The 27,566-nt window shown below is 41.7% G+C and overlaps 1 protein-coding gene across 2 annotated transcripts; it reads left to right on the forward strand.

Moving 5' to 3' along the window:
- Positions 1-1,528: 1,528 nt before the first annotated feature.
- Nubpl (NUBP iron-sulfur cluster assembly factor, mitochondrial) lies at positions 1,529-27,183 on the forward strand. Of its 2 annotated transcripts, none has more exons than XM_089581208.1 (10): positions 1,529-1,655; positions 5,694-5,847; positions 6,366-6,400; positions 7,410-7,500; positions 9,862-9,901; positions 10,235-10,325; positions 12,199-12,292; positions 12,908-13,114; positions 15,290-15,372; positions 20,921-27,183. In XM_089581208.1, exons 1-10 carry the CDS (start codon positions 1,530-1,532, stop codon positions 20,972-20,974), a joined length of 975 nt encoding a protein of 324 aa, XP_089437334.1. In that variant the 5' UTR covers position 1,529; the 3' UTR covers positions 20,975-27,183. The 2 variants fall into 2 exon arrangements, with proteins under 2 accessions (XP_089437334.1, XP_089437335.1); XM_089581209.1 differs by having other exon boundaries at positions 1,536-1,616.
- The last annotated feature ends 383 nt before the right edge of the window (positions 27,184-27,566 follow it).

A 27,566-nucleotide genomic window follows, 5' to 3' on the forward strand; every position in this document is an offset into this window, starting at 1 on the left:
TTAACTGTTTGAATCTTGCGCTTGAATATTCCTTCCTTTTGAGAATGCATGCGCACAGAAGGACTATGTACCTGCTCAAAGAAAATCGAGAAAAACTCTGCTTAACTGCTCGCTTGTTCGAGCTCAAATTTCGCACATTTGGCGGGTAATTGCCTGAATCAGTGTGAACGAATTGAAATTTTGCATGCTGGACCAAAAAAAAATTCAGGGGGCACTTTGGCTCTCTAAAGTGCTGCAAGGCAAAAGTGTTTCCTGGCCACTGTTTGTTTTTATTTACTTTTTTATTTTTCATTTGTTTTCTATTTATTTTTTTGCTCCTTTTCTTAATTTTATTGTTTTTATTTTTATTTCCACATCTTATTTTTATTTTGTTTTTATTTTTGTTTATTTTCTTATTTATTTTTTATTTTCCTTTTCGTGACTTTACTCCTTTTATTTTATTTATGAAGCCCATGCATTCACTAGATGCGCCTTTATTCATGCTGGAACCTTGAGCCTTTTAAGCAGTGACGCCGAAAGGCGGACGAATCTGCCGACGCGTCTGTCGACGCGTCTGCTAACGACAGTATGAGGCATTAAAGGCTTTCGCCTTAATAGTTTCGGAATCAACTGAACCAGAACCTCCACCTCTTGCCACCGAAAGGCTGGAAGCGCTCTCCGTTACGCGTTCGTCTTTTTTGTCATTCTGCCGCCGGCAGCAGCTGGCACTGCTAGTACAGCTGTTGCGCTTTTTGGTCCACCATTGCCGCATACTATGCGGACTTTCGATTAATTCTCATCGACTACAGTGGCAGCAGCTGACACTGCTAGTACAGCTGTTGCGCGGAACTACCTTTTTGGTCCACCATTGGCACATACTATGCGGACTTTCGATTAATTCTCATCGATTGAGGCAAATGAGTACAGTGGCGCTGTTCCAATGCACAAATTTATACAATAAGAGTGATAGCACAACGCATACACAATAATGAATCGCTATATATTATGCTGCAACACGTTGTAAGTAGTACATATCACTCGTGAAGTAAAAAACGCTTCTCAGGGTATTTTTTCACGCCCATGCTTGCGATGCGCTTCCGTTTGCCGACGCTATACAGTGCCCCACTGTACCGACGCACGGGGTGGCACGGCTGACTGGTTGAACGCGCTGGTAGCGCTGGAATCTTGATTTTGAATAAAATTCTAAATCGCTCGCGCTACTTGTGACGGTCGTGACTAGTCGTGACGAATCTAGTAACGTTGGTCATGACCACCGTGGTCGTGACAGGTCATAAGATGCCTGGTTTCTCTGCCATGCATGGACGTATGCATGAGCAGTATGGTCTGCTGGGGCACCGGCCGTGGCTAGGGTCACTGGAATAAAGTAATTACCATTTTACGAGTACCTTTGTACATTTTTATTTTTAAAATAAAACGTCCATTTCTATTTCTGAAATGTGCACGCTGAAGATTTACGTCTTAAGTTAGTTTCCACTGAATACGTCGGCGCGGTCAATTCGGATTGATTGTCCGTCAAGGCTGTTTTAAAAATGGCGGCTAGCAGGTGCTGGTTTTCGATGCAGCTCTTTGCAAGACCACTTTACATCCGGAGTTACGCGTTAAGAAGTAAAAACCAGGTTTCTGGCGTTTACTCTGTTTGTCAAACTGCTCCATCGGTATGTACCGTGGCTTAACAATAGGTGACAGGCTCGTTCGAAGCCTGAGCGGTTAGTGTTTCGTGTCGCCGTCATACGCACAGAACTCGCCGTAACTCCACAAACGTGAGCTTTCAGCTTCTGTGTCTGTTTTGTTGGGTCATGAGCGTGTGAGGACTGCACGCTTGTGGAAGCCGTCGCCTCATGCCGGTAGCTTCAGCTTCAGTGCCACAGAAAGTTATCCCCGAGAACTAGGTCTTAACTCGGGCTTAACTGAAGATAGAAAGAGATGCTATACAATGGAAACCGCTGGTGTCTTTCCAGGCTAGGACCTAGCGTTCGACTTTTGATGAAGCATGTGGACGGTTAAGCGGCGTGCTTTACACTTGCGACATGCTGCTTACGTTCTTTTTCTGCCAGTGTGATGAAAAGGAAAGAACTTAAGGGACACTTCTTGAGCCTTTTGTGCTGTGCGTAGTGTTGTCCCGTCGCTCTGTTTGATCAAACAAGGTCAAAATCAAGTGTGCATGGGTTGTGAGCACCCGTTGGCAGCAAGCATTGGCGTAATCCTTCGACTTCCTGTGTATCAGTTAGCCTGCTTGATGTTATTCATCTGGCTTGTTTTTAGTGAACAGCGATGTCTGCGCCTCTTGATCTTGTGCCTTATTGGATAGTTTTAGGTAGGGGTGTGCGAATATTCGAAATTTTCGAATATAATTCGAATAATATATTTTTAGTATTCGTATTCGATTCGAAATCCAAGTATTCGTGTTGTCTCGAATATTCGACCCGTCGCGAATAATCGTATCTAGCCGAATATTCATTGTGAGCACCGGCGTTAATTTCGGTCCGCAAGCCCTATCTATAGTGTGCTAAACCCTATCGACTGAGACATAACAACAAGGCGGCGCCCAGAGCAATGCGCATTCCTTCCTCCAAGGGCCATGTCGTAGCTGACTGCGCTGGTGAGCTTCTTTGTGGCTATACCAGCGAAGCTGGTATAGTCAGAGCTGTGCACGAAATACCTCGCAATACGTGCCAGTTCAGTGCCAATTGAGAGGGCATTTTCTATGGCTGGAGGAGTCGTTTCAGCTAGAAGGGAACTGCTTCTGCCTGACCATGTGGAGCAGCGGGTTTTCCTTCACGACAACCTTTTATGTTCATCCCATCAACGCGCGTTCGTGCTGATGGCAAGCTAGCCATCTTCTCTGATATTTCCACTCTTCTAAGAATAATGTTCGAGACTGATGCCGTTCGTGCAGCCACAGACACCTTTTGTGTTCATTTAATCATCGATAGTTGAACTGTGATGTTCTTGGGTGCTCAAATAAATGTTTTCTAGTGGTTAAATGCGTCTGTCCTTGATTATGCGATATTCGATTCGATATTCGAAAACAAGTATTCGATTCGTATTCGAAGATTTTGATATTCGCACACCCCTAGTTTTAGGCAATCATCATATGGCTCCGAAAGTTCCAGGTCACCGCTCAGTCTTTAATCGTAATTTCCTGCAGGGTAGAGTTTGGGGCAAGCTTGATTTTTACGGCGTAGGGCTCACCTGCTACCTTCTTGTGCCTTTAAACACGGGAACTACTGCTCCTATGGCCAGGACCTGGCAGTGTGCTGATATTTCCCTTGGTAGTGCAGGTGGTATGAGCATTACTGTTTTGGCTCCGACTTACCTCGAGATTCTCAACTCCTGCTCTTGCAGTGAGTAATGCAGCTTTGAATAGAACTCTGTGGTGCTTTTCAAAGCTATGCTGAGTAAGCTCATGAGTGCTGGCCTCTCCTGGGTCTAATATGAATGTTCATAATGTTTCTTGTGGGTTTGTGGGATGCATGACTTAATAGCACAAACATAGACAACTACAGGGAGATGGCACACATACACAAGCGATTACCGACAACTGATTTTATTGCTGGAAGGCGACACCTTATATAAGGCGATGTGATGCGTGGAAAGGATGGGAAAGGTACATAACAAGGACTGATGACACAGCCAACCTAGCAAAGCACATGCACAGACAAGCAGAAGCATAGCGCACCAAATCGTTTCTTTAGTTTTTCTTTTCATTTCTTCATGAAAAGAAAAACGAAAAAAAGCAAAGAAACTTGATTTGCTTGCTATGCTTGCTATGCTTCTCCTATGCTTCTCCTTGCCTGCACATGAGCTTTGCTAGGTTGGCTGTCTCATCAGTCCTTGTTATGTATCATTCCCATGCTTTTCACGCGTCACTTCGCCTTATATAATTTACTACCTTCCAGCAATTAAAATAAAATCAGTTGTCAGTTAGTTCTTGTGTATGTGTGCCATCTCCCTGTATTTGTCTATGTTTGTGCTATAACTTTTTACGAAGTTCCTCTAGTAAGGGGCCAACGATCTGGTTTTGATTATGGCCTTCTGTAGTGTACTGGCATAATTTTCAACCTTGCCTGAAGTTGGGTAGGATGCCCGGTATTATGCTTACAATCTTCCATGTCTCTGCAAGCTGTTCATGCAGACTATCTCCACTCTGTAATGTTTACTTCGTTGCATATTCACCTAAAGGTTCTCTGAGGTTGTTGCTTTTGAAGTCTTGTTTACTTCCTTAGTACCAGATAAAATTTTCATTACTATGGTTCCAGCTGCAGTCTTGGGGTAGATTATATATTGCGTTCTGTGTAGCAGAAAATGTTCCATTATTTTTATGCTTTTGGTGGCACTGCCATAAGTTTACCCAAGGTATACTTGTTTTGGTAGAGCTCTGGGCTCAGGAGGTATAGTTTCTTGTGCAGCTTTTATTAGTGATTTTGTCATGTTTTTGAGCTGTGTGTATGCTGTTTCTTATTGTTATTGCAGTCTTAAAGTAATATGTAAAATGTTAGCATATCAGACATTGGTCCTTGCAAAAGGTGCACCTCTCCCTGTGTAGTATTTCTGGCTGCAGGCTGCCGTGATTTGACTGCAGAAATAAATTGCGGTGTTATTGCATCCATTAAGTATGCTTGGTTTACCTTCTTGAAATAAAGGTGGAAGTTATGCTTGCTGTTGTCGTGTGGGTTTCTTTTCTTCTCAATTCCCATTCACATTTCGTCCACTTAACGTACGTTACTTTTGTCATGCTTTAATTTTGAGTATTATGACCATAAATAGTCGCCCAAGTGGACATACGTAAAGAACATTGGTAGGCAAAAAACATTTGTTTATTGAATGCCAGAGACATTCAAAGAAACAAACGTTTGCCATGCAACAGCTCTAAACTGCAACATGACTGCTGATCATCAGGGGCTGGCTTAAAATGAAACTTGCCAGTTTGTATTTTATTGTTATTGTGAATGTCATTTCCTGTATTATTACTTTGTTTACTTTTATTACTTTGTGTTATACTTTGTTTTGTTGCTGTTATATTAGCTTTCTGTATTGGCTAAGCATTTGCTTTTATGCTTTTGTAGTTGCGTCTCTTAGAAGCAGCAAGTGAGTAATGGATTACACGAGCTCATAATAGCACGTTAAGCTCATTCAGTAAATTATGTCTTTAGCTAAAGAAGTGTTTTCACTGGGCAGAACTTTAGAAAAGTTGGAATGTTCCAAAGTCCTCCCCTACTTTTGGGAGTTTAATATGTTTGGTGCCTTTTGACTTACATGCATACCTATGCAGTTCTGTCAGAGTTGTACCACTGTGCAGACATATCGAAAGTTGAGCAACTTGGTGATTGTTCCTAGTGGAAAAACTGCAAAAGATGACAGGTCAGGCAGAATAGACTGGACGGACACCGACTCTCGACTGACATTTTTAGTCTTGTCAAGTCATTCATCCATAGAAGGAAGACCAAAAAAAGGCAACACGCAAAAGTAAAATCAGTAAAACATGAGGAAAGAAGCGAAGTACTGCAGGGCACTCAGCTACGGTCTAAAAACTTTATCTTTCTTTCCTCAAAAACCATTTTCATTTTCCAATTCTCTCTTTCTAGCAAGGTTGTTGGGGCCTTACCCACTCAGTTGCCGTTTTTTGCACCATTGTGCACCTTATAATATACAGCAAGGAAGTGACCAGATATGCTATTTCTCGTTATTTTTAGCGCTGTTGTAGCAGTGATTCAAGTGCTAAGCAAGCAAAGCAAAATCGGGAAGCAGCTTCAAGAGGCCTTCCCAAGAAGTTCCCAGTTGCTGGTGTTAAGCATGTTGTCCTGGTAGCATCTGGAAAAGGTGGTGTGGGAAAATCCACAACTGCAGGTGAGGTATATTGCATGTAGCTTACTCACTATTGTCTCTGTATATTCTTATATTTATGATGTGAACAGCGCGAACTACAAGGGACAAGAAAAGAAGGGACACAGGACGAGCGCTGACTCGCAACTAAAAGGTTTATTCACTGAAACCTTCTTATATGAAGAAACAATCACAGGGAAGAAACAACACACAAAAAAAACTAAAAACCATGAAACGCAACATTCGTCAGGTGCTCCCGAGAAAATTCATCTCCCTATCGCAAAGGAAAACAGATGGTTTGCTGACGCAATTCAGTTGATCCCCCGCGATATGAAAAGCCTCGACAACTTCTCGTGTCGTCTGATCACTGTGGGTGTATAGTACACGTGTTTGATTGAATAATGCAGTGCATTTTTTCTTTTTCTTTTTCATGACTTTACATTCTAGACAATGTTTGACCAAATGTGAAAGGTCATCACCAATGTTTAATCACCAATATTTGCTGAGGCATTTATGGCATTTTGTTTCCTGTTTCCTTGCAGTCAACTTGGCATTGGCACTGTCCTTGGATGAGTCGGTGGGTGAAGAAATATTGTAGTTGACTGTTTTGTTGCTGTGCAACTGAACAAGTTTTGGAAGTTTTCTGCATAGAGCACCCGTGGTAGTTTGGGACGTGTGGGCCAGTAAAGCAAAAGTGAAAATGTGACGCGAAACATTTTGTTTCATGAATATGTCTGGGTTTTGAGGCATGTACAGTCATGGACACAATAATAAGAGCCATGGTTCCGCGTTCACACTCTTCTGTCATGTAGCGTAACGGAAATAGTAACCTTTGATGCTTTTTTGTGCAAGGGCAAAAGTCAATGTTACTTGCATATACATATAATATCCATTACGTTTCGCTGGGTAACGTTCGGGAAGACTTTAATCGCCGAAGCATGGTCCATATTATTCTGTCCACGACTGTACATTTATTACTAGCTGGTCTTTGACACCATGTGCTGGTCTGACTGAGCCAGAGTAGTATACAGCATGCTGCTGTGTTATAAATTGTGCATTGGGAGGGGGGTCATTTTTAGTCATGACTAATAAAAAATGATATTTTTTTTTAGTGACATACGAGAGTAACTGAGAAGTGACACATGAGAAGAGTTATAATGCAAACATGCTCATTATTATCATGGTATTACCTGTCCATGGTTGAGTACAAGTGCTTATCGTTGAAGTATTACAGCTGTGTGGGAGTGCAGGAGAAGAAAAGTTTGCCATCTTGAAATTGGCATACTTTTAGAGATTTTTGTTTTTATGTTCACAGATCGGCTGCTCAGAAATTGTAATGTTTTTGAAAATAGTCTTTTTTTGCATGATGGAAAAAATACTAAGCCACTTCAGTTTATTCATTGATGATACCATTATTGTCACATATATTCTCTCAGGAGTAAATTATAAGTCACAATGGTAAACTCTGGTGACAGTGCTTATTATTTGGACAAAACCTCTGTGGAGCATTAAGAGTATTATTTTAGTAGTGTAGATTGCAGTTGAAGTTTCGTCATTATTGTCTATGATCTTGTTGCTTTCCTTAGAAGCCAACTGTTGGGCTGCTTGATGCTGACGTCTATGGGCCATCTATTCCACGCATGATGAACCTGAGTGGCGAACCAGAATTGACACAACGTGCGTTGGACGTTCCTTCCTTGTAAATGCCAATAAGTAGTGTAGGTGATGTGTCAATGCTAGAAGATGTAGCTGGCATTTTCACTTTTTTCTTGAAGCTCCAAAGCAGGTTGCATGCTTATGAGCATGCAGTTCATTTGTTTTGATGCTTTTATTAGGTTTGCCATAGCACTTTGCAATTAAAAGATGGCACTGACATGTGACTGCTCTGGAGATATTTTTGTTCTGAATATGTTTATAGGATGTTTGTGTTTACCTTCATGCATTTTTCATGTCTTTTAACATTTTGGTTGTAGTTTTATTTTGCGCACTTAGTTTTGTTTATTTTCATATTTGCAGCGCAAAAATTGGGGGAGATTTAAGCTTCCCCACGCGACAGGGTTAATGGCTGCCTTTAGCAGTTTCTCTTCACACAGAGTCTCTGTTCTTTGTGCACATTCACACATTTACCACAATTATCACAATACAGTATCCACATTCTTGACTTTGAAAGCTTCCACACTGCAGTTTACACGCATAATGCTACTCTAATTAGTATCTCAATAATTAGTGGGCCTCTAGTTCACTCCACTTAATTAACACATTACTAAGCTTCAAATTAAGCGAGCATCGCACACACATTACCCCCCACCCCCCCCCCCCCCATCCCACCTTGTATCCCAGCCAAGTTAACATTCCTACGTTGCCTAGTTTGTAGTGTTCCTGGCTGGCGACCAATGCGTCATGGGTTAATATCTCGACTAAAATTTATGGAAATGTCTCTCTACGTAAAATAAATTACTTTTTAAAGTTGAGTTGTTCATGACATGCGCCGACATGACATGCGCCGAAGAAATAAAGAAACAAAGATAGGCATTTTCATACAAACTAAAAACTCATGAAACAAGGTGGTGACATTCCAATGCTGTTGCAATATTACCTGACCAAAAAGTGTGAGAAGGTAAGGCATTCAATTCGGATACAGTTCTGAGGAAGAAGCTATCTTTAAATGCGTTTCTGTGGGCGAAAATTAATGCCAGTGATTGTTCCTGCATGTGTCTGGTCCTCCTCGTACAATGAGCTTTGTCGCATTTAGGCAACTTCATTTTTCTTTTTTCTTGTAGGCACTGATTAAACAGGATGAGGCGACTAACTTTTTATCGGGATTAAAAAGTGTGTGTGGTGGGTTGTTTCATTAGCATAGGTGATGAATCATTTATTCTATATTTGCCAGAAATTAACCGCACAGCTTTCCTTTGCACATACTCAAGTTGGTAAATTGGTTTTTTGAGGAAAGGAAATGGTGCAGTATCTGTCTCGCATATCTCGGTGGACACCTGAACCGCGCCGTAAGGGAAGGGACGAAGGTGGGACTGAGAGAAGAAAGGAAGGAAGAGGTGCCGTAGTTAGTGAAGGGCTCCGGAATAATTTCGACCACCTAGGGATCTTTAACGTGCACTGACATCGCTCAGCACATGGGCGCCTTTTGCGTTGCGCCTCCATCGAAACGCGGCCGCCGCGGTCGGGTTCGAACTCGGGTACTCTGGCTCGATAGATGAGCGCCTTAACCACTGAGCCTCTGCGGCGAGTAGCAGAATATCTTTTTTATTATGCGGGTCCCATAATACCATTGCATATTCAAGTTTAGCTGTTGTGCAGTTGTTATATGTCAGCTGTTTGGTACTTGCAGGAGCAGTCCTAAGTTTTCTCTTCAGAAACCACAGTTTCCGAAGTGCAGCAGCTGAAGTTTCTGATATGTGTTTTGACCAGGTTAATTTATTTGTGAGCGTAATGCCAAGATATTTATATGCCTCCACCTCTGAAATATTATCGATTTGAAGCTGAAATGTAAAAGTACACGGGCATTTCTTCCTTGTTACTTTTAAAAGAACCATTTTTTCAATGTTTAACTGCATGCTACAATTTGTACACCAGTGGAAAATAGCCTGTAAGGTGTCCTGTAATATTTCTTGGTCTTTTGTGCACGTAATCTTTCCTTTGTTTCCTGTTCTTGAGAAAAGAGTGAGCCACCTGTGGTCGTCTGGTCTATAATGGATGGATGTGGATGGATAATGGACCTATGCACCATGTAGTCCACATGTACTGTGCGATGTCAGTGCATGTTAAAGAATCCCAGGTGGCCGAAATTTCCGGAGCCCTTCACTACGGCATCACTCATAGCCTGAGTCACTTTGGGACGTCAAACCCCCATAAACCATAAACCATAAATTTGGGCCTTTGAATGGGTGCAGTACAGAATTTGCTGTCACTTCTTTACAAGAGGAAGAGGCCAGCGCGTTTTTAAACTGATGTGTCCTCACTACTTGCTTTTGCTTTTATTTCTTCCAGTATCTTAAAAAACCCTTTATTTTGTTTTTGCAGAAAACCTCATGAAACCTCTGGTCAACTATGGGATTAAATGGTGAGATAACTCTTGTTTGTCTGGATGATATACTTAATATTTCCTCACTTTTTGGGTTGCTTGAAATAGAAGATTTATGTTTTTGTGAACTTTGCCAAGTTATGTTGGCACTGCAACCATATTTCTTTGATAGGATCAATGCGCATATGGTCTTGCTTTGTTTCTTTTTTACGTGTTATGTTCCTTCCGAAGACACCTATTTAGTTGTGGTGATGCTAGGTTCTTTTTTTGCTCTTTTGAAGTTTGAATTGTCAAGCGAGCCTGCCTACCTAACAGCTTTCATTGCACTGATGCTTGTGTGTGTTGTCACCCTTTCCTGCTGGAACAATGCAGTATGTCCATGGGGTTTTTGGTCGACGAAAAAGTGCCTGTTGTTTGGCGAGGACTTATGGTAATGTCTGCCATCGAAAAGCTTCTCAGGCAGGTATGTTCAGACTGGGTACCCTTTTCACGTTGTCTGCATTTTATACTGAGTGGGAAATTTATTGGATGCCCATCACTTGTTTCTGTGTTAAAGTGCAGTTTTGTAGTTTTTCTCTAGTTATTCATGCTTTACTCATGAATACATGTCCATTCTGTTTCAAGGTTATGTAAGTATGGCATCTGCGTCACTATAATATTTTGTGTGAGGTGGGTTTTTCCAATAAGTTGCAAATATGGGAGAAAATAAGAACCAGTAAAGAAATTGGAGGGCACACTCAAGCTCCGCCTTAAGTGTATGACGCAATAGCATAGTGGGTTAATTCCAATATATGCATAATTGGTCAGTCTCTCTTTACATTCATGCATTGCTGAGAGTCCTCCTACCACTTCTGGCACAGCGCAGTGGTGCATCGGTTGAGTGATGCGCCACTGCCCTGCAATGGCAGGTGCTACCACCGGTGGGTGGGGGGCTTTGCAACCCATGTTGCCTTTGCCGAGCAGCCTCTAGCGACAAATCATTAATTTAACTGCCATCTGTCCTAGTACACAATTCGTTCACTATTTGTTGGGCAGGTTGTGATGATGCCACGGTTATGCAACCTAGGTGGCTCACCTGCCTCCTAGGTTGCTTCTCTGGGGATTTTTAATGGATTTTTCGCTCACAGTCAACGACACCAGATTTTCTGTGGCCCGAGCTCCTTAACGCTATTGCATTAAACAGATGAAAAGTTAGAAAAAAGTAAGGCACACATACGATGAGAAAATACATCCCCCAGGTAGGCTAACGGGGCATGCACAGCACAGCCAGCATCAATCACCCGACAATGACAGATGGAAGATAGACAGCAATTCTATCACCAGTGACCTAAAAACTCAAATTTTTTTTGAACAAGCAGACTGAGGTTGTGCTAATGCAGTCATCACCATGGCACATGTGTGGTGTATAAGATTCCTCTTACATGTGAAAAGGTTTGCATCAGCCAAACAGGCCCATGTATCAATGGCAGGTTGTGTGAACACCATGCTTCCTTAGGTTCTACTGATGGAGCAAACTTTTTGCCATTGCTGTGAATGTGGCTGCTGCCTGCTGTTCACAATGTAAGCTTTCTTGGAAGAGGCAGGGGCAAAGAGCTCAAAATTCTTGAAGCATGCTTCATCAGGATGTATGGTAATGATTGCATTACCACAACCTCAGTCTGCTTGCTCGAAAAAAATCTGAGTTTCAGCGTCTTTATGCCTTTTACCTCTCCTTTCGTCACATCGGTGATGAGAGGAGAGGAAGTCTGTGCTCTTCCGCCGGCTCCAACGCGGGAATTCCCTGAGGGGCGGAGCTTCCTGCCCCGCCGGAGTGATGCTGCTGACCAGCCGCGGTCACGGTGGTTGCGTAACGCCTGAAAGAGTCTAACCATCTGTGAAAAGATTTACGCAGCAGCCTGCGATGGAAGGGGGTGTGAGCATGGAGTAGTTGTTGGAAAGGACTCGCCGACTTTCACATGCAGTAGTGGGTTCTCTGCACGTGTAGAAATGTATTACTGGCTCATGTGTTCATGATGAGGGTATGTAGTTAGTGTACTCTCGTTAGAAGTTGTTTCAGTGCCCCTTTAACACAGGATAGAAAAGAGGAGCTGAAAGTTGCTTGTGTATGCGGCATGTTTCTTAATCAGTATTAAGCCTGCGTGTATTGAAATGATTTAGTATCAGTGAATGCAAAGAAAGGTTGCTTGCTGATATTGTGAATTCCCTAATGTAGTAAGGTTTTCTGTGGTCAAGGTGACTTTGCTATATCAAGGTTCTGCTGTATGGCTATGCAGTTGTATGGCTGAGTTAATGGAAAGATACTTCACACAGATGCCTTGTTGCTTGGTATATTCTAGGTTGCATGGGGCCCACTGGACTACCTTGTTGTTGACATGCCACCAGGAACAGGGGACACACAGCTTTCCATCTCTCAGAATATTCCTGTGTCAGGTGATGCTGTTGGTCGCTCATGCCTTGATGTTTTGTAGTGTGTAAGTAAACCTCTGCTGCTGACTCTCACAATAGACAGAATGTGAGCAATAAGCCTTATTTGTGTGGTTGGAATTATTCCGGAGCCCTCCACTACGACTCCTTTTTCTCTCTCTTCTTTCACTCCCACCTTCCTACCTTCCCTCATGGCGCGGTTCAGGTGGCCATTGAGAAATGAAACAGTTAATGCGCCATATCCTTTCTTCAAAATCACTAATAATTTGTGTGGTGTTCATGAATACTCAAATAAAGTTAATAACTAACAATAATTAAGTGGTTGCAATTACTGATGAGTGTTAACACGTTGCTTTTAGCTTGCTCAGTTCTTAATACTTGATAATGCCCAACTTGGAAAATCATGTCTGCAGGAACAGTAGGCCTCCTTTTTCTTTTTTTACAAAATTGTTGTGTACCTTCTTACTTGGTACCTGCACCTGTCGCTTAGTTGCGGCACTGCAATAAGCCGACTTTGGCTCTAGAGAACATTGAAATGCAGACAAGCTGCTGCATAGGAAATGCTTTGGTTCATGTGTGGCAAACTTATTTTACTGGTGTTATTCTTCTCTACCACTGCAGGGGTTGTTGTAGTGACAACGCCTCAGGAGATTGCACTGATTGATGCACGCAAGGGGGCTGAGATGTTCCGGAAGGTCAACGTACCTGTACTTGGATTGGTGCAGAACATGAGTCGTCTAGCATGCCCAAGTTGTGGCCATGAGTCGCACATATTTGGCAAGGATGGTGCCACTGAGCTTGCACGAGAGATGGCACTGGACATATTAGGTGTGTGGCCACTTGATGGACCTTCTCGTTGCTTTGTGCATTGAGGATGAGCAAAAATGATATTTCTGATAATATTGCACATGACCAAATATTTTTAGGGGAATCCCCCAAGGTGGAATAGATTTGTAATAAGGGAGTAATTACTCATTGACGTCCACCCGAGCGCAGCCATACGGCCACAAAGGAAAGCTATAAAGCTTTCACAGAAACTTCGTAGTTAAAGAAAAATTCGTCCTGGTCCGGGGTTCGAACCCGGGACCACCACCACACCGGAGCAGTCGCTCTACCAATTGAGCTAACCGGGACGGCAAGCTTATGGTAGGGCAAGAGCGAATTGATCTATAACTCGAAGTGGGAACAGTGTTGACCAAATATTTTTAGGGGAATCCCCCAAGGTGGAGTAGATTTGTAATAAGGGAGTATGGCTGCGCTCGGGTGGACGTCAATGAGTAATTACTCCCTTATTACAATATTGCACATGATGTGGCTCAAAATCTCAAATACTGTTATCATTATGTTGCTTAGTGAATGAAAAGTGCATCAGATTGATTTGAAACATTGACAGTGCTGTGTAACACTACCAGTATAAGATGTTGAGGATCTTACTGATGCAGCTTGTTCCGAGTTTCTTTGCAGTGCCTTCTGCAGAAGCCATATGCTTGACACAGCTGAAGAAATTCATTGTTTTTTAGTGTCACTAAGAGCATATCTTTGTTTTGCAAAAAGGAGAGTTACTCGTGTATTGTGTGTGACATAATGGGGGAGAAAATAGCCGTCTTGTTTGGGAAAGTTTGTTGTTTTCGGGGAAGAAATAGTGTGTTGATGCTCCTGCCCATAAATTTTTCCAAGTTTTTCATATTTTTAAAGACCGGTTAATCTTGGCCAACACTGTTAAAGGTGCACTGCAGGCAACTATATTGAATTTTTATTTTTGTTGTAAAATTCGATGGCTGAGCCTTTCATGACTGTTGAAGTTTGTTCGGCTGCAAAAGGTACTCTCGTTGCTGATAAATTTGGAGTTAAGGCTAGTGTATTCTTTCCTGCTACTCCGATTCAAACTCTTGATGCTAGTGATGACTTCAAGTGTTCTGGGTTTGCTTTGCTTGATTTTCCATGTTTAGTTTTAGTGCAAAAGCACTATTCCATTGGGTAAACCCCGAGCAAGATCTTGCGATGTTTGTGGGTTTATGCCAAGTGAAATAAATGGATAAAAATAAATCAAATAAATATCCGCGACTGGGATTTGAACCTGCTCCGGGCACTAGGCTATCACTGCAGCCGAATGCGCCTCGTGTTAAACTGCAACGCACTCTCGCGCCTTTCATTGCACATCATCGTCTTCATCAACTAATACTACCATCAAACTAATAGTCATGCTTTGAGCTATGTGGCGGTAGTGACAGAAAGAGGTGCGCTGCATGCATTAGCGTGGACAACGTTGTGGCATAAACACAGCACTACAACAGTATGCGTTGGCATTGACAACAACATCGCTGCAGAAATGCGGCACTGGAGAATAGGCAGCCAGCGTACATTAAATAAATTGGCATTGACTATGAAAAAGTTGAAGATGCATATAACTGGCTCTCTGGGTCAGTGACACCTCAATTGCACTTTTAGGTACGTGGCTGTGGTGTCCACCTGCAAAAAATTATGCTTAGCAATGCTGAACTGCCAGCCAATTTTTTGTTTGTAGTGCATTAAAAGGGCACTAGCTGTCGCATTTCAAAAGGTGACTAAGTTGTGCTGTTTTTTAGTTCTCAATACACTTGCACAGTTCTTGGTTCATTTCCTTGGTTCATTTAAAGAGCCTGAAAGAAAATAATGAATGTAACAAATTAAGTTCAAGGGGAATGCTTAGAGAAATCCTTGATAGCTTGTGTATATGGTGTGTCATTTTAACAAATTTGTTTTTTTCTGCATGAATGGCTCAAGCAAACCATTTTTTTTCTATACTCAAAATAGTAAACAGCCATTGTTGTACTGCACTGCCTGCATCTTTGTGCTGCATGAAGAATGGTACCGTTGGGGGGTCTGCTGAGGCCACAGTGGATAATGTGGAGTTCAGCTGATGTGCGAGTATGTAATGTTTATATGTTAGTATGCTGATCACCATTATGAAAAGTGATAATTTTAAATAAGCTCAGATAATGCAATTGGTTTTCATCTTTGCAGGAGATGTTCCACTTGACATAGAGATAAGGGAGAGCTCTGACAATGGCCAGCCTATTGTGGTGTCCAATGCAGGGTCTCCTCAGGCAAGTAGAATTGCGTTTCTTCTTTTGTGTGTGCACTGTTTCAAAATACTTTTGTGAAGTGGAGGGATGTGGCAGAAGGACATACGTTTTACTTTTGACTGCCAGAATTATAAAATTAAATGATTTACAAAATGAATTTAAGTGACAGTGCTGTATATATAAGTTGTGTGTGAGAGCTTTCTTTTAGCCAGCATTTGGAAATGTCATGGTAACGGCAGAAGTGCGTGGTTTCAGTCTTCTGAAGTGTGTAACAGAATGTGGACGTGCTTCAGCCATTTACTATAAAACTGTGGGATATAGGTAGAGCAGGCTAGCTGTGGCTTATATGGGTTGTGGCAATACAACTTCACCATTTGTGGAAATTTTACCGACTTCTGTTGATTCCATACAGCTGCAGACTAAAGTAAACGCTTTGGCAAGTTTGTTTCAGGTTACTGATATTTTGAGAATAAGCTACTCCAGGAAGCATTGGAGCATGTTTATCCGCTGTTCAGAGTGTTGTATACTTTGTACTGCATTCTTGAAGCAGGCATAGGAAGCTTTGTTCATTAGCATAGTGAAGAACGGGACAAGCATCACTACAGTTAAGGGTCATTCCATGCCAAATGACCCAGACTTCACGCTTGGCCATCTTCGATTTCTTAAAATATAATCATGGTATATGATGTTACTGTGGTAAACATTTTCCCAGCTTGTTTTTGGCAAAAAATCATTTTTCACGTTGTGGCCATCATCTTAGTTTTAAAAACGATAGCAGAACACAGTCATCAAACATAAGTAATTTGTAAAAGATCATTTTTCACGCATGGCTATGAAATCTTTCTCACATGAATATGATAGCTTTTTCACCTGAATAAAAGACATTCTGCTTTTATATATAATGATCAGTTAAAAAAATTTAAAAAATTTTCCCCCAAAGTGAAACACCAAAAAATGTACAAAACCATGGTATACTTGGAATTTTTTAAACTGTATGTTCTCTTCCAGCTATTTTTTGACACTGCAGAAGGTAAAGAAGCAGATAAAAATCTTCCAGGATGCAAGGAATTTGCACCATGTCAGAAGAAATAATCTAAACTTTGGGAAAATTTCTTTTTGTGGTATATTCAGCCAGCAGTTACATAGTGAGATGGTCCAAGTAAAAATATGAAAGTAGTAAGGCGCACAGTACCATTCAGTGCCATTTATTTCAGGAAGTTTACTCACAGCACCTTTAGTTTTATGGGAGGAAATAATTCTTTAAGTTGAGAACCTACGTCCTACTCCGGCGATACTCTGTGCTCACTCTTCAGTGCAGTGCACACAGCCACCAGAGCTAAGGCAACAGAGAGCCAGTGCTCCATTGCCCGAATGTGTTGTGACGCTACACTGGGTTTAGATGATCTGCTTAAGGGGAGACACTGGTCTTGAAAAGAAAATTTTATTCATTTAGTCATAGCTATGAAATTTTCAGGGCACATGTATTTTTGTGTGCTAATTCTAGATATGCCATTTAATTTCATGTAAAACAATTCTTTGAGCACTTATGCACTTTTTATGCAAGTATATTGCGGAGAGTTTTGAAGAAAATTTGCTGCAGGAAACTCGCTGAAATGTATGCCATTGGGTTCTCTTGACACCAAGGAATACAATAAGGGTAAAATTATCATCCTCGCTCTCATAGAACTTGAGTAATAGGGTACTGAAGCTGCCACTTCAGAAACAGGAATACACACTTTCCTTCTCATTTCTGAAGTGACAACTTCAAAACTCTATAACTTAAGTTCTATGATAGGCAGGAAGACAATTTCACCCTTATTGTATTCCTTGGGGTCAAGAGAACCCAATGGCATACATTTCAGCGAGTTTCCCGCAGCAAATTTTCTTCAAAACTCCCTGCAAAATACTAGCATAAAAGGTGCATAAGTGCTCAAGGAATTGTTTTACATGAAATTAAATGACATATTTAGAATCAGCACACAAAAATACATATTCCCTGAAGATTTCGTAACTGTGACTTCATTAATAAAGATTTTTTTTTCAAGACCAGTGTCCCCCCTTAAGGGCACAGTCGCAAAAAATTAAAATGGAGCCATCGCATAGTAGGAGCATCATGCCGCTTTCAGTCCGAGCACCAGCTCAGAGGCAAGTGTTCCTCCATGTAAATCGGAGCTCGTAATATCGATACCTAAACCTACCCCCCTTCTGACAGGAAGGAAAGTGAAAACCGTTCTGAGGGATCGTGTCGCATGCCGTGTGCGAAATGGAGTCAGCACTTTTGTTAGTTTGTCAGTGACCATGGAGAGAGAGATAAAGAGGAAGTGAGAAACGCATCAGTGTTGGCCAACTGGTAGTTCTACAGCTCCGACTGTTCACAAGGGTCAAACCCCCCCCCCCCCCCCCCCTCACCCCTCAGCTGTCTACATGAGCGGAATAAAAATGTCAAGGTTGTATTAGCTCTCTGGGTGCCACAAGAAATTATCCAAGAAGAAGAAATTGAGCTCACTGGGCAGTTTGAAGGGTTGACAGGTGTTTCAAGCCTACGTCACCCTCAGCTGTGCACACTGGACTTCTGTCATACTCGGGGTAACCAAGAGTTTCAAGGGTTGAAACATGGATGAGCACGCCTAACAACCTTTCAGCACTGGAATATCTGAAGCATCCACTTGGAGCACTGCAGGTGCTTCTGTGTCTCATTAGCTCCGGTGGCTGCACGCACTACCTTGAAGAGAACACGGAATAATGCTGGAGTAGGGCGCGGGTTCTCAACTTTCAAAATTATTTTCTTCCTTAAAACAAAAACTACAGAGAATGTTTATCATATTTGAATCAATGTGAAAGCACGGATTTTCACCAAGTAGAAGACGACAATGAGTGGGCAGTGCCACGAGACTGAGCGCTCATGCTAGGCAAACAGACAACGCAAACAGACAACAGACGGTTTTGCTCAGGGTTGGTGCCCATTGGACTAGTGCTTATGCACTGAAAGGCGTTCTGTCTGGACTTTTCTAAATAAATACCATTGAATGGTACTGTGCACCGTATTACCTTTCATATTTTTAATTGTACCATGTCACTATGTAAATGGCGGCTGAGTATGCTTCCAAAAAGCAATTTTTACAAAGTTTGAAATTATTTCCTGACATGGTCTACAATCCTTGCATTCTGAAACATTCTCTGCTTCTTTCAATTCTGCATAGTTGAGAAAATAGTTGACAGGGACTGTTATGATAACATACAATTTAAAAATTCAATGTACCATGGTTTCATTCTTTTTTGGTGTATCACATTTGGGGAAAAATATAAGAAATTCTTTGAAGTCATTGTTATATATAAAAGCAGAATGTATTTTATTTGTGTAAAAAAAATTCATAGTAATGCATGAAAAATTTTATCCTGTACAAATTTTGTTTTCAGACCATGTTTTATCATCATTTGCGAACATAAGATGGCGGCCACAACATGAAAAAATTTTTCACCAAAAGCAAGCTGGGAGAATGTTTATTACGGTGTCACCGTGTGTCATGATTTTTTTTTTAAGAAATCAAAGATGGTCAAGTGCAAAGTCTGGGTCTTGGCATGGAATGACCCTTAGCACAAGTTCATTTTGGGTGGAAAAAACAGCGCGAAAGGGACGGAAGACAAAGATGAAGGAAACCACACGGACGAGCGCTGCACAAGTCTATTAGTGGGCACGTGGACGGGCACTTTGGGGAGTGTAGTTGCAGGAACCTTTCTGACACGACACATACACTGCCTAGGAGTGAAAGCAGACTCTTGCATCAAGTAACTAGAGGAAATAATCAGATTTGAAGCCCACACACTGAGCACCCAGCTTACTGTCACTCTCAGCTAAGAAAACTGGAATTCTTGATAACAGGCACAGTGTGGAAGAAGCACCATGGCATTCCTGATTAGCTGACATGCAACAGCAATACCTTCTTCTTCATAACTTCAGGGCACTTCTGCAGCATTGCTGCGGTTTCAAAGCTAGTTGTTTGCCCATTGCCTGTACGAGTCTATGTGCATCATCTGACATCCATTCACTCTGTTCAAAGCAAACTTGCTTAAGTGTCCGCTTCAATGCTACAATCATATGAAATCAATAGGAGTGAAAAAATTCCTGTTGTTTGCAAAGTTTCATGGCCTCAAGATATACATGCTGCAGCTGGCCTACAACGCCTAGATACACGGTCGTGTATCTTCCAGCTTGAACACACTTTCAGCTTGAACACAGCTCCGTGCCGCCAGCACTCCGCGGAGCGCCTGCAAAACTATATTGCACAAGTGCATTGAAAGCTGTTCGCGGCTCTTTCGGCATGTCGTCCTCTACAGCATGACCCTGCACTTGCCCTAGGCCATAGCTGCTGTCGCCGGCGCACTGTAGCAGACGACAAAGCCAGAGCACCCACCGGCAGCTTCCACTGCGCCTGCGCAATAACTGCATGCAGCAGGCGCCCGCGAGAGGCGCTTCGCGAATCGCTGGCGGCACGGAGCCGCGTTCAAGCCGGAACTGGATGACCATGTACCTCTCAACGGATTCTCGCCAAATGGCTGAACATGTGTGTGCTGATGAAATGAAGTGGCAACAAGCAAAAAGAGATTGTAAACATCTTCATTTGTCTTGAGTGTGAACAAGGCTCTTGTGTAAGAGCTGAAACATTGTTTGATTCGCCTCTTTGGTTAGTGACTCTTTATATGGGCTTCTGTCAAAGGAGTGTAAACACCTAATTATGGTGACATGTTCTCTTCTTTGCAGCGATGCGTAAGGCATTACTGTACATGGATCAGCTCCTGGTATCCATCTGCGACCGCTTAATAATTTATAATCGAATTTTTCTCTCATGCTGTTTCGGTTTTGGTTTCAACAGCTCTGTGTCATCAAAGTTGCATTTAGGTCATGTGAGGCATGCAAAAACTGCAGTATAATCACTTTTTCTTCATTCATTGCCATTCCAGATATTGAGGCAGGCTGGCTTTTTTAGCATTGTAGTGAATTGAAATGATAAAGCAGCAATTATATCGCAGTTTTTTTATGCCTCATGTGACCTATATGAAGCTATGATGTCACGCCACCGTTCGGCGGTTAAAACGGAAACTGAAACAGCACAGGAGAGAAATTTGATTATTAATTATTTAGTGGCCGTAGGTAAATACCACATGGTAATCCACGTATACTAATGCCTTTTGCATCATTACAAAGAAGAAAACATGCACCCAAAAAATAGATGTCAATAATCCTTTAATTTTAAGCATGCATACGTTGCATTGTATGTTGCATGTACGATGTGTGGTTATGCACTTCAGAATAATGCATGGTGCAGGCTTGTTGTCGTTACAACTTACATTTTTGAAAGAAGAGATGAGTAAATGTGAACCAGATCAAAGTATATGACTTTTTTCTGGCATAATTTAGTTATCTCTCTCCAGTAGGTCTTACTCAGAAACGTCACATAATTTTATATCTTTCGTGTTTCATGGTCTGATTAGGCCTAAAAAGCTTGTTGTTCAGTTACCTATTCTACTTGGATATTATATAGTAATTTCTGTTCTCTCTGCTCTTTTACAGGCTCAAGTGTACAAGGATATGGCAAAAAAAATTATCGGGAAGTTGACTGTCTGAGCATGTCGTTGTATACACTAGACAGTGCTTCTAAAGTTACAGCCATGTCTGTGGGGCCACAAGTACAAATATGTTCCATATTTACATAGCTGTGAAAAGTATGTCATGCTGATTTTTAGGAAATAGCCAATGGCTCTGTATACAGGCTGTTTCAGCAAAGATGAACCAGAGTTTTTAAAAATAGATTTTTTGAACAATAGAAATGGCTTCGGCAGCATCGCAATACTAGTAACTACTAGTAATAGTAACTAGTAGTAAATAGTAATAGTAACTACTAGTAATACTAGTAATAGCAGACATTGGAAAACAAATAAATTAAGGGAACTAGTCAGCTGGTTAACTAGTTTCTAGTGGTAAACTTTTGAACTACCTTACTTTCCAGTGCATAAGTTACACCTGTGTATAACAGTATAAGTCGCACTGCCCTGCAAGCAGCAGTTTTTCAAAAAAAAATTACACATAAGTCGTATCAGAACGTAAGGCATGCTTGTTTATTTGATAAGTTCTATAAAATCGCACTTAGGATCTTTTTGTTAGAGAATGCAATGAAAATACACACTTGCAGCAGCTGCTGTGTGCAGATGATGCTCGAGCTCTGGCTAGTGTGCCTGCTTCCTGCGGTCTACCTTTTTTGTTGGCTTCATCGACTGAGGCACTTGTGGCTCTGTGCCAGCCCCGGAGATACTTTTTTCGCTCGGAGGTAATTTTTTTGGCTTAGGTCAAAGTGTCTCGTTGCTGTTCAGTTCCCATTCTCCAGCGCATATTCAACACACGCAACTTGAATTTTGCATTGTAGCTCCTCCATCTCGCAGGCAGCAAGAATAGTGCCTTGAAACCAAATGAAAGTGACTCTGACAGATCTAGCGTCAAAATCGAAGCTTTCAAGAACATGGCTGGACTGGATCTACTGCATGCAGTGGCTGCCAAAGTCAATTCACTAGTGGTGGGCTTATGTGATTCTACTCTCAAGATAACACATTAAAAATAACTGTATTTTTTTTCTCTTTTACACTCCCATATTATTTTCAAAAGTCGAACCTCAGTATAACGAATACGGATATTACAAGTTATTGGCTATATTGAACTCCTCTTAAATATTTTCAACAAACATGTGCAATTTTTACTTTATATATCGAATGCAGTTGGCCACAAAATGAATCTATAGGTGGGTTGCAGAAATCTGGAAGCCAGCATCCTTGCACAAGGAAACTTGTTCACCACGGCTGCCGGACCGGTTTTTGGGGAAGAAATTACGTGCAGCACTGGAGAGTTCTGCAGTGTAAGAAATGCCTAGCCTCCTTTACGCTTCTGCATTGTGCTGCTGTCACGATTACGGTACTAAGCACAGTCCTCCCAAGCCACTGCTTTGCAACGGAGGATGAAATGCAGCCGTGCCAAGCTTTCTGTGTGCAGCCAAGGCTAGGCAGGAAAAGGAAGGAGACGGACGTTTGTCTCCGTGCCATGGGGAGTGGGTAATTGTCATCCGGGAGTAGAGCCTCATGCAGGGCATAAGGATTACAATTGCAATCTCCAGCGCTGGGCCCAACTTCTGCCCGCAAGAGGAGCCATGCCACCATAGTGAACCGATTTTGTTTCGCAGATAAGCTGATGGCCAACACGCATTTACGCCTCTCGCACTGAGTCGCACACCTGTCGACAGCGCTTTGGAAGCAGGAGCATGGACGGTTATAGCCTTGCAGTTGCCATCCTGTGCTCATGATCGCTGTCACGGAAAGGTGAAAACAGCGATAGGTTTCGCGCTGTCGTACCATTTTCCACGTGACATGGCTCTCATGCAGAGAAGCCATTCTAGCTGGCGCCTGGCTTGCCGCAATTGTGTGCTGGCGGCGCTGTGTGGGAAGAGCGGCTTAACTAAGGCTCATTATTTTTTCTTGCGTCTGCTGGAATCGCTGAAATTGCCGTGAGTGCCTTCGAAACGGCACTAAAGCTAGCGAAGTGGTATCCGTTTCTCAAGTCGGGGTCGTCTGAGTTGCCAACCCTTCACTGACTAAATTGTGCTGCTCTTGCATGCATATTTGACAAAATTTTACATTACGAATTTCAGCTGTATGGAGCTGTATTTTATGATTTTTCTTACTTGTTTGCTATAACAAGATTTGGCTGTAGTTACTTGACATGGCAAAAGGTGATACGTGGTGGCGCGTGATCTTCCGCCTTATTTAAGTTGCACCGTTGTATAAGAAGCACCGACAAAAAATTCAGGAAAAACCGTGTCTTATACACTGGAAAATATTGTATTACAGTTCGGCACCTGATAGCGATGGAAGGTTTGTATAGTAGGATACAACTTAAAAAAAAAAAAGCTGTTGGTATCAATGGGCCATGGTCTTCGGCGTCCTGTATTACTATGCTGAACATTCGCAACAGTAAGAGAAATTGGCCTTTTAATTTTTGACAATGTCAAACAAGCTGGAGGCACCGAAATTCTTGAGCTTATTGAGATGCAGTCAGCTTCCTGTTTTGGTAGCAAGAAAAAGCTTTAATAACAAACTACTTTTTTTTTTGTTGTGGAAGAATTCTTTGTGGTTTCTCCAACAGGAAGAGCAAATCTGTAACGTTTGCAATTTCAGTAAATAGTTTTTCGCTATGAAGGAATAATGTATGTATAGGCCACTATATTTTTGCACCTTTTCAGTAGTCGGGAGTTTTTGACTGAAATTGTCAGGGAAAACATGAAAAAGTCAGGTAACTTGAAAATAATAGTTTGCTAGACACCCTGTCCTGAATGTGGGCAGAACTTCACTGCAGGCTCAAGCTGGCCGTTGGTAATAGCCACATCACTTTCTAAAATTTTGAAAATGCGATTACCTTTGCAGCTGTGTCTCAGCAAATTTTGGCCATTGCATGCCCTTTTCGAAAAGCATGTGCAATACTGCACCGCCAGATATTAAAGGAATATGACTGCCGCCAGTGGCATAGCCAGAAATGTTTTTCGGGGAGTGTTGTACGCCGCTGGAAAAAAAAAAAAATAAAAAGAAAGAGAGCCTGGGCCTAAACAATATCGTAGTCATTTTTCTGGTTTAATATAAAGTTGAAGGGTTTGTTGTTTCATTCACTGCAATATCTACTACATATGAATACGAGTACACACAGGACTCTGAGGACTTGATTCATAGAGAACATTTATTCCTTCACAAAAAAAAAAACACTCGTACGAAAAATCGTGGCTATTTAGAACATTTTTCACAATATAAAACAACACAATAGCTTCTTCTGTACAACAAAGTCAGCAGCTGCGAACGAATGGCATTCGTTAAAACTTCTACCCTATGCATCTGAACCTGTGCCAGGCCACAGAGTCGCTTTCAAAAAACAAGCAATTTTTATTTTTGCGATAGTTTATGATCATTTGAGTACAATGCAAAGGATGAAAAAGTAGGCTGACGTGAAATGTTTAATTGGGTGAACTGTGCCTACAATTAAAAGGAGTGCCATACGTCGTGTAATGGCAAAGAAGTGACTCTTCTCTGCAATAACATCTGCTTCCTTTTATAGAGCGCCGACTACGTACTTCTATCTTTACGAGGATAAATAACAGAGAACACAAATGGATCAGGACATTCCTGAATTATTACTGAAACACAAAAATAAGGGCCACTGTTTGAAATTCAACGCGGAACTGTTGGGCGAGGAAAAAGAACGCTATTAAAATATGGTCGCGGCAATGCATGAAACTTCCGTAAGTTCCTCTACAAGCTCAACATTACTTAAAATTGTCCGGGGGGTTCTGTCAGAACACCCCCCCCCCCCCCCCCCCTGGCTACGCGCCTGGCTGCCGCAGCCAAAGTAGCGAGAACTGACACTTGCAGGCAATTTGTATAGAGCGGCAGCCTTCCGAAGCCTCGGGGCTCCCTCCCCTCTGTGACCTGCGTATATTCGCAAAGTACTGCTAAAACGAGTTGAGAAAACTTTTTTTCCAGTTTTTTTTTTTTTTTGAGTCCTTGTTCACGATATCTCTGTAGTTGGCTGTTCCAACTACACAGAAGTTAAATTATCACTTATTATAATGACGTTGCAAAGTCAGATACACAGAGCAAATCAAACCGATTGTTGTGCTGGGAATGTTGGAGGAGAGGATCGTGGTACTCTGAGAAAATTTCCAGTGACTCGTGGTATGCATGTGTCTCGTGACCTTCTCTGTCCCGTGCTCACAGTGGTAGCAGAGGTGCTTCATGTTGCTTGCTACACCAGCCTACACAAGAGAGAAAAGGTCGCATGACATGTGCGCCACGGAGTGACGTGTAGTGATAGGCATTGCTTGGTGCGCACTTTTTAAAAAGGCTGCGCAATGGCCAAGGTTTGCTGCATTTTCAAAACTCTAAAAAGTGATATGGCTATTACTGACGGACAGCTTCACACCACTCATTGCAAGCAGGAGCCTGACTGTAACAGTTAAAATTTAAATATTGTCACTTAGTCACCCAGCTTACTAGTTAACATGATTTGCCTGTTTTCTAATGTCTGCCAACACTGGTATTAATGCCACAGAAGTCATCTCTATAGCTCAAAAAAAGGTCACCTCTGCTGAAACAGCCTTTGATTTGTTTTTTTGTTGTCATATTGTTTTGCCAAGTGCATGTTAAGTGCAAGGGTAATCATCAAAAAATGACTGCATAGCTGAGTGCTAAAATCAAGAAATGGCCTTTTGGTGGGTTTCATTCTCATCACTGTGCATTTCTTTGGTTATGCTGGAGGTGAATATGTTGTCATATGTGCTCATTATGAGGATTTTTGAGTGCGGGTTAGTTTTGATGGTTCCATAAGCTGTGCAGTATGAACATGCGATGTAAAGTCAGTAGGACATTAGAGAATTATGTAGTAACATTAGATAATATGTGCATGCTTGTGCTAGTCATGTCATAACCTAGTGCCAGCCTGTCTAAAAAGTAAAATTTGAATATAGAGCATGACTTATTTTCCAAAAGAGTGCATGAACTTAGTTTTAAACATGGAGTATGTACACATTATATATTTTTACATTTTTTACACATATCTATAACAACAGTAGGCATATTATGATACTGAAGATAACATTAGCTGCTAGAATACTGCCTGTTTTTGTAATGAACTCAAATGGTTCCTTGTAAGTTTTCATGCATGCATGAAAAATTGTAGAAACTGCTCATAGAATAAATAATTTGTGCTGTGTGTTGTGTTTATGTACTAGTTCCTTTATTAGTTCTGTGGCAGATTTGAGCTTGGGTATTGCAGCAGCTCTGCCAGTGTCAATGAGGCGAGGATGTTTTTTTCAGCAGCCTTGTGCAATCTCTTTAAAAGCTTTTTTGAGTCAGCCAAAAATGAACTTGTCGATGTACTTTCTTAACTTTCTTGAACTCTGCCATATGGAGGTGAGACATTTCGAGCTTTTTGTATGAAGCACTTATTCAACGAGATCCACAGGATGAAACGGCTTGTGTTATTTTTTTTTCTGAGCAGCATGCTGGAGATACAGCTGAGAAAAGTAATGAATTGCATCTTGTGCTGTAATAACTATTTCTTTGCATCTGTGAGAAAGGATCCTGATTCCTTTGCATTTCCTGTTGGAAAAAAGGCCAATATTTTTGCATCCGTGGTAAAGGACCCTGATGTTTCAATTTCTGTATCAGAACCAGAGCTCATGTGAAGTGCATTCTTGCAGCAGAGGTTTAGCTAACGTATGGCTGTGAGCTGTGGTTTCATTGATTGTGCCTTAGCATTAGGTCCCTCGATTATATGACTGTTTTGGTGAATGAAATTTAGGTTACAATTACTCACTGTCTGTCAGTGTTAAATTCCAAGCACTGTAGTACAAAGCTGAAATTCATTAAATCGTGAATTCTTAGGCTGAAATGCTCATGCGTATTGCTTTGTATATTTTATGTTGTGTGGTGTTACTGTTACTCAGGGAGTGTGGTGATCTTTTATTGTATGTTAACGTCCAAGAATTCCCTGCACTAAGAATCATCCCCCCTTTCCTGCATGCTGCACAATCTGAGAATTGTTTCTTCCTCTTTTCTTTTTATAGCATTTATTTGGGAAAAATTCAAGTATATCTTGCCCTTGTGTTGTAAATCTAGGTCATTTGGTGCATTTTAGAATATGTCTTTCAACCCTGCAGTGGATCTTACGTGGCCATATGGCAGTTTGCTCTATCATGTTTGCTTCAAGGATGCTGATGAATGGCGCAAATAAAGTGATTTTTAAGTGTTTCCTCATGTATAGTTCCCTGAGGCCCTGAGGACGTTATTCCTCCTTGCCTTCCATATTTTTGTTTTCCTGTAAAGTTATCTTTTCCGCAGTATAGTGCCTAGTGTGGTGGTGACAGATTTACAGGAAGGACGGGAACTGTCCACTTCCGCTTTCGTGGATTTCGAATTTTACTGCAAGTAGCCAAAAGCCTGTAACCATGCGATTTGCAGTGGTGTAGCCATACATCATTTTCTAGAGTATTCATAATGCGCTCAGGTGGTCAGTATTTACCAGCTGCCTAATGCTCAAAACAGGGTCCTATTGGACATGGGCTTTCATATGGATCATGCATGGCTTACCTTGTACATGCAGGGTGTTTCACGTAAGACTTTGCACAATTTTT

The sequence above is a fragment of the Amblyomma mixtum genome, chromosome 3 (assembly GCF_055824585.1).
Source record: "Amblyomma mixtum isolate Tamu chromosome 3, ASM5582458v1, whole genome shotgun sequence".
In the NCBI taxonomy this organism is placed as follows: Eukaryota; Metazoa; Arthropoda; class Arachnida; order Ixodida; family Ixodidae; genus Amblyomma; species Amblyomma mixtum.